Source organism: Seriola dumerili, unplaced genomic scaffold (assembly GCF_002260705.1).
Source record: "Seriola dumerili isolate Sdu_G_001 unplaced genomic scaffold, Sdu_1.0 BDQW01000025.1, whole genome shotgun sequence".
NCBI classification, from domain to species: Eukaryota; Metazoa; Chordata; class Actinopteri; order Carangiformes; family Carangidae; genus Seriola; species Seriola dumerili.
The window spans coordinates 4328896-4337109 of NW_019174280.1; the positions used below are offsets into that span (position 1 = coordinate 4328896).

At 39.8% G+C, this 8214-nt stretch overlaps 1 protein-coding gene across 1 annotated transcript; it reads right to left on the reverse strand.

Moving 5' to 3' along the window:
• Positions 1-277: 277 nt before the first annotated feature.
• Positions 278-8005, reverse strand: LOC111240354. The gene is made up of 9 exons (XM_022770340.1): positions 7845-8005; positions 6839-6917; positions 6683-6736; positions 6448-6493; positions 5692-5819; positions 5350-5464; positions 3658-3780; positions 2907-3044; positions 278-1780 (listed from the first exon to the last, which is right to left on the reverse strand). Exons 1-9 carry the CDS (start codon positions 8002-8004, stop codon positions 1643-1645), a joined length of 981 nt encoding a protein of 326 aa, XP_022626061.1. The 5' UTR covers position 8005; the 3' UTR covers positions 278-1642.
• Between the last annotated feature and the right edge of the window lie 209 nt (positions 8006-8214).

Here is an 8214-nt window from a genome sequence, read left to right on the forward strand (position 1 = left end):
GCTGGAGCCACTTTCTTCAGAATCAGCACAAACGGAACCTCTTGAAGATATAAATGTGTATATTTGGGTTTAAAAGGAACTAGGCGGCACTACTCAGTTACTTCAGATCTTTGATGATGTTTTAACAAAGTCTGGCACAGAGTGTGACTGTGCTGTTGAACCGCTGATTCTCCAACATCTCTGGCAAAAATAGACCAACATTTCCAGAGCTGTAGTCCCGAGTCCTGCAGTATGTAAAACGAGAAAGTTGTCCTGTACATAAAAGTCTGAATGTAAATGTTTTTAATAAATCTTTACTATGTGTTAACATGGTTCACAGCGTAATTTTCTGATTAGAGGAAAAATGTTAAATAGGTAAAAGACAGATTTCCCCATCAGTAAGGCTGAGTTTCGGTCCGATGTCAAAACATCATTGAGAGATATACAGTACATGTTTTTAACAGAACCTTTTTAAATTCAACAAAAGAAGCAGAGAATCTACAATATTAATTGTTGTCTAAATAAAATTAGGAACAATTTCATCAAATAAACAAGATTAAAATCCTGACCAGATATTCAATAATCTTGACCGTCTCAGGCACGTTTGTCAAATTTAAGTTAAATACCCAGCCCTACTCATCCTGAGTCATTTTTAACATCAGTTAACAGTTCATGATTATTTTATTTCAGATATGAAAAGATAAGATCTGTAGCACAGCAGCAATTATATCTTTTTTTCTTTTCTACAGTAAACATTTCACAGTGCAGTAGAAGAAAGTTTTACCTAAAAATGTAACTGTATTAAAAGATGAAATTAGAAACAACTTTTCTTCCCATCATCATCTCTACCCTGACCACATGGGAGAAAATTAATTCAATGAAGTAGTCAATTGTATCACAATGTAGCATGATTTCTGGGTAATGTAGTTAATTGTACCTCAATCTAAAAAATCTAAAATGTTACTTCTTACTGCCACTTGGAGCCGCCAAAGTCCAAAGCAGCTGAACGCAGCTTTAAAGTAAAGTCTTAAGATGCTATACTGGCTAATTTCTTATATTTCCAAAAGCAAATCAGTGTGTTTTTAAAGTTAAATAACATTGATATGATATGAAATTACATTTATATTGAATTACAATGCATTCAAATAGTACTACTCATTACCTCCGCCAAGGATGTTTGTTTGTCAGCAGGATTACACAATAAGTACCGAACCAATTTACACTGAACCTGGTGGAGGGTTGGGACATGGACAGGGAAGACCCATTAATGTTTGATGTGAATCTAATTAAAGGGGGCGGATTCAGGATTTATTTTTTTTTAAATCTCTTTCCTTAACACTGCCAGAAAGACATTTTTTTATCAATTTCTCAGGAAATAATGAAGGATATAAGAGTTAGACAGATACATGTAGGATTGTTTGGACAAGGCAGAGGTATGTCTCTTTCTAGTTTTAAAATGCTGCCATCACAACATTGACACAACAAAGAAGATCAGTTGTCTTTGCCGTACAGTTTTGCGTCGGTCACACCTCTTCACGGCGCCATGAGTGCGAGACGTGACGTCATTAACGTGAGTCAAAGAGCTGCTCTTCCTCTGTTGTGTCAGTGCTGTGTTAAATCAAACCCCAGGCTCTCACAGCTTTTGTTCCACATACTGATGTGTCTATGCGGAGCTGGCAGAGCAGCCTGCAGCGGCCGCGGCCTGCAGGATGTCCTTCACAGTCAGCCTGTCCATGGGGGTTTTAGACGGGTGAGAGAGAAGCACCTTCCCCGCTTCATCCAGCAAAAAGTCACCACCCATCTGAAACAGTAAACGCATTAAAGCCGCATGAATGTAGTTTTTTTATCTTAACATTGAAACAAATTAGTGAAAAATCTACATATTGATTTGCTTAAGTTAAAGTACATATGTATAAAATGCCTTGTTGTAATTTTATCTTTGTAGATTTGAGCCACATTTTTAACTAGCTGGTGATACAGAGAAGTCACAGCAACAAGTCATACTGTGTGTTATCATCATTCACCATTAATCAGTATCAAGTGTCAAAAGTGAGTAAGTGCTGGTCTTACAGAAAACTGTGGGATATACAATTACATATTACATTATTAGATTGTTAATACTGATGCAATAATGTGTAAGCAGCAATTTACTGTTGTAGCTGGTCGGGGTGGAGTTTGTCTTAACTGTTTTATATACAGTGACGTAGTTTAATCCACTGCTTTCCATCCCATTTAAGGAGCCACAAGCTAAATTTGATTACTGAAGGAAGAACATTTGCTTTGTTGAGAAATATTGAATAATCTGTCATCTCTGGGCCCCAAACAATTATTCAAATGAAAACACACGCGAACTTCGGTGAAAACATCTCATAGGGATATGAAACATGACAAAGAGCCTCGACTAGAAACTGTTTTTTTTTTTAGAAGAGCTCATGAGCCAAAAAGGATTGTTAATCTTTAACAATGTGTATTTTATAAGGTTATATGTCTTTATGTAGAATTTTAATCTCAAACAGCTGTCAGATTAATGTAATGAAGTTACAATAAGTAAGAAGTTCAGTATTTCACAGTACAGGTCAGTTACCTTCCATCACTGGTGATCTATTTTCACATGACAGGAGCCTGAAGGTGGTTCCTGCTTTATTAGCTGATCTTGATCTTGTATTAAAATCTAGCATTAGACATAGTTTTCAGTTGTAACTGAGCTTACATGGTGCATACAGCTAAATAAATTTGTGTTTACCAATAATAAAAATAATAAAAAAAAAATCGAATAATGTATACAATGCGCAGACAAGAGGAGGTTTCAGGGTTTCACAGGGAACCAGCTATTGATTTTTGCTCCCTACGCAGGTAAAACCAGCCCTACATTTCACCATATATTTCCTCGATGTCAAACTTGTTTTCCCATCTTGTCCATTCGGTACCTGGTAAATGTCTTCCAGCAGGCGAGGGGGGACGTCGGGGAAGTCTCTCTTGACAGCTCCGTACTCCGAGTACTGCAGCAGGCAGCCGAACTTCATCACCTTGGCGTAGGACGAGCCGAGGCCAAAACTCCTGTAGATCTGTGACAGAGAGGACATCGACCGCGTCAGACAAATGCAGGGTTTTCTGCAAAAACGCATTCTGGCAGGTTTATATAATCAAAGACACACATTCGAGAGAAAAGAAAAACATCCGCTTGGGATTCCGCAATATGAAAAATATCTGCTGGACGATCTTATCAGGTTCTGCGCACACACATCATGATTGATGACCGCTTCTGTGGCATGTGGAAAATCTTCTCCGTCTCCATATTTGGTTGATTGCCCTTGTTTCCATCTCACATCTGCTAACATCTGGTGACTGACTTTTCCGAATAAAAGGTCTTGGAGGCTCAGCTCGCCGGGCTTTTATGACACATCATCAAACAGCTGGTAAACCCTCTGGTTCCCTAAGCTGCGGTCGTATTTTGCGTTTGTGCTGAGGCAGTTTCCATGAATTACAGCTGCCTCTTTACTTTTTACGCACCTGCCCACCGGCATCGAATATAGAAACATAGACAATATAATAGACATTCTTTTTATTTTAATCCATTTTTACAGAAACCAAATCCACGTTTTGTTGGGATTCCCTTAATTTCGCATCTTGTTATTCAAATTGAACGGGTTGATTAGGGTGGAAAAAACACATCCCCACCTTTCTCTGTGGGTCCAGCAGCATGTCAAAGGTACATCCAGTCTGCTCCAACCACAGCTGAGCTCCCTCCAAGCTGCCGAAAGAAACCACCAAGACCCGCAGTGGCCGAGCCTCCGGGACAGCCTGCAGAGAAACAAAATGAAAGAAAATGACATATAACCACTAATTACAAGCCACCCTAAGAATACACAAGGATCTGTTAAGACTTACTTTCCCACATTTTCGTTTAAATGCCAGTAACTTATTTATATAAAAGCAAACGGGCAGTGGCTGAAAGGCAGAGTGAAGACTGTCAGTTTGGAAAAGATGTTGGAAACAGGGCGGGGGGAAAAAAAAGTTTACCACTCAAAATCTATAATTACATTTGAAACAATGGCTCCTAAACAGCAGGTTATATAGTTGTAGCTAGTAAGAATGATCTCATCAGGTTCCTGTCAACTCTTCAATTTTGACAAAGCTGCCTGGATGTTGTTGCTTGCTTTTTCTTATGAGCATTATTATGGCGGCTACGACAACTATACGATAACTTTAAACTTCTCATGCTCATGATTTTGCTCCTGGTTGACATGGTGCTTACTGGTGGTAAAAGTGCATTTTCAACAATATGAATATAAACAGTGTTCTGTTAGAAATGACACATGTATTGACCACTGGGGGCAGCAAACACACCATGAGCTGCCTCTCTGTGAGAAATGCAACAGAAGAGCAACCGGTGTACGTGTCAGTGCAGCCACACACACAGAGAGCTGAGAGGGGTCACTACAAGTTTAGCAATTTATTCAAAAAAAAAATAAAAATTAAATTATTCCTTTCCTTTGATGGGCCAACATCGTTTGTAGTTTCAGTAGGTAACTACATAAAAATGTAAAGTGCAAAAAAAGTAATTTAAGTACTTGAGTCACCATGGACATATGAATGTAGTTGAACTACCATGTTACTGCAAATGTACAAGTTTAGCTACATGTAGTTCCCCTGCAAACCAAACACTGGCTCTTGTGAGGGAATTTTCTCTTGTCCACCATGAATGACTGAGTCAGGGTGAGAGGTCAGTATGAGGCCCTAGGTCGCAGTGCCACAGCTACTGTATTAAATCTTACAGCTGTGCAGCTGTGGTTTGCTGCTGATGCTGCTGGTGCCAGGGCTGATAGCAGCAGACCTTGGATGGTCAGTAACAAGTGGCTGGGTGTTCTGAGATCAGCACCTGGACATGTATAGTCATGTTTCCTTGTTTATGGTCAATGGACCAATAGTGTATTCACACATGCCTCTTCTCCCTCTTTTTTTTAGATATTTGACCAATTATGGAGCGTAAGCTATCCGTAGTAATCTCTCTAAGTGTATAAAGACTATCCTCAGGGGTTTCTGCTTCAGATTTGAGGTGACATCATGCACAGGAGACTGGATTGATGATTCCTCCTTTCACCTTGGGCTCAAGCTTCAATAAACATCCTCAGCGTAAGACATCCTGGACTCCGGCGCTCTTTCTTCACCGAAATATCTATAATCTCCCTATCAGCTCTAGAGAGGAGCTTTTTCACGTTGGCTGAAGGCCACTGTAGTTCTTCTACACGCTTGGAAAGGGAGGGGTGATCAGTTGGTTGCAATCTGCAACCTCACCGCTAGATGCCACTAAATCCTACACACTGGCCCGTTAAACTTCCCTGAGCAGAAAAGAGACGCTAATTAACTGACCTGACTGGCCTCCAGCTCAGCCACGTGGTCTCGTCACGGCAGTCATCCAAAATGTCTGATGAGAACCAGCAGGAGCTTCTGACCCTGACCCAGGTACTCACCCAGAGTCACATTCCTGTAACACACACAACAACAGACACAACAAGGACATCAAGTTTTCACTCGGGAATGTGTATTGTCTTGGTTTTTCATTAACAAATAAAACACATTTCCATCCAAGGCTGGTTGGAAAAAAACACAACGGATGGTGTGAGCTGGCGTTTTTGTTGCCTGCTCCGTATAGACACTCACACCCCTGGTCACGGGCTGATTAAAGTGGTAACCAGGAGTTTGTGAACTCACTTTCCGGTCCGTCCGTCAGTGAATGAAGAATCAGGGCTCAGACTGTCTGCGGTCTTCACTCCTGAGAGTTGCCCATCTGTGGTCTGCAGATCTCTGTCCACTCTCTGCAGGAAGGAGTCCCACTCATTCTGCACACACAAACAGGTAGAGCAAACTGTCTGGACTGCAGCAAACTAACTTTATTTTCTAAATTGATCAATAAATTATTTAGTTTAGTTTATTTGGAAAATAATGAAAAATGACAACAACACAATGACAGAAAATCCTCCAGCCTGAGAAGCTTAAACCAGCAAATATTTGTAATGTTGTGTTGATGAGTCATTTTCTGCACTAGCCTGGGCGAATACGTGGTTTATGCGAGCTATATTAGATGTTTTTTACATCACTAATTCACCACATACTGTCATTTCATCAGCCATTATTAGAAACATGTATTGGTTGTATTATAAAGGATTTATGAATTGTAGCAACTTGTGGACAGTGTGAATCTTAAAATGAGCTATAATACACATTTCATATGCATAATAACTTCTTAATAAGATAATTACTAACGTGTTGCATTATATTCAATTGAAAACAGAATATACTGGTGTGGACTTGGTTGTTTGCCGTACGTAATGTAGAGTTTAATCCGGCCAGAACAGGATGCAGGTTTTATCATGAATAAATCATGATTTTTTTAAGCAAAATCAAATAAATGCAAATTCAAAAAACAATTAAAACAGTTGAAAATGCAAATTCAACACACATACAAACCTCCAGCTGCAGAAGCTCCTCCACCTGCTCTCTCACTGCTGCATGGCTGCACAAATACAAACACAGTGTGATAAAGAGACATCAAGGCTGAGGTAGCATTTCCATTAATTACTAATTATACAGCAACCAACCACAGTGACCACAACCATCTCCCCCACTGCGTGGAGGAGACACTCAACACCCATCAGCAGCAATCATGATGAGGGTTCAACCCACCCATCCCACCCATACTTACTGATAAGACTTCTGCCAAACGGCCTCCGCTTCACTCTTCTTCTTCACTCCAAGGCTGCGCAACAATGACAAAACATCAAACCAACTCAACAATATAACGATATGTACTTAACCCCCCACCCTCGCCCCTCCACACACCACATCAACCAAAACACACCTTTTGTAGAAGTCTGTTCCTGCTGTCATCAGGCCAAATAAAGTGGTGATCTTATATGGGACAAAGTTCTCCAGGGAGGCTGTGTGAAAACAATGGGTCATATTATTGGCCGAGCTGATTTGTGCAATGTCATTATGTTGGCAATAAGCATGACAGGGATTACGTTACACCACTGTGTTGCCAGTGGGACTTTTAATCCAGTGACTTGATCACACTGATCTGCTTCAGCAAGGCATAAAATATCCAGGTTGTGAAATATTCAAAAGGAGATCTGTGAACTACATTCATGTTACATGCTAACTGTAACAAACACGCAGACACTGATGAAATAGTAAAAGCAGATGCAGCAGCAACTTAGTAGGATGTTACTCAATTTTCTGTACTGGATTTGACGTTTACATGATGAAAATGTAACCCCGGGCTCCTAATTCTCTACATTTTGGTACTTGAGTGCTTATTGGGAACTAAACATAAATTGTTTAACCAAAAAAATAAAACATTAATTCGAATTATACAAGTTAGTTCCGAACAAGTAATTTGATTGGGCAGTGGGACTTTTAACTACATGTATCCCTCCGCTTTACAGGTGTTCTACTAACTGTTAATTAACGTTACATTAACGGTCGTTATCTATCTTAGACTGTAACAAACCTTGCAAAGATGTTGTATAAAAGCAATATCACACTCGAGGTCGTGATGTTGTGCTGAATATCAGCATGACTAAATCATTTTAGTCTCCTCTTTAATTCGGCTCGCCGTTTTCCGCTATAACTGCGTACTTCAACCCGTAACGTTAATAGAAAATACTAAAGTTGTAATTACGTAACAATAAGTGTTCATTTGTATCTTCTCTATGCGGAAGTGCTCATAAAACCAAACCAAACCAAATTCATTCAACATACAAGTCGTTTTCTACTTTCGTCTACTTCCTTCCTTTGCAGCAAAACACATTAAAACCTTCAGATTTTCAATGAAGTCTGAGGTCCTTCTTCCAGATCAGTCCTACCTTCTGCATCCTGCTTGGCATTCTGGAGAAGAGCTTTGCCCAGGTTCACCAACAGAGTCAGAGCACTTGTTAAAGTCTCCTCTGACACTGTCACGTCCTCAGCCATGATCACCTGCTCCTGCCTCCGGTCTAAGAGAACTGGTGGTGAACCAGCAACCATGTGAGCCCAAATACTTCCTGACCACGTGACGAAAATCACGCCCAGAGGTGAGAATTAAGATTAGCAAGAGAGGGAGATTTGAGTTTGGGAGCTTTCTGGTCAGACTTTATTTTATATAAATAAATAAAAAAACACAATGAAAGAGAAAAAATAAACTAATACAAATTTAAATGAAGAGAAAACAATAATTTAGAAACACATTTTTACGAG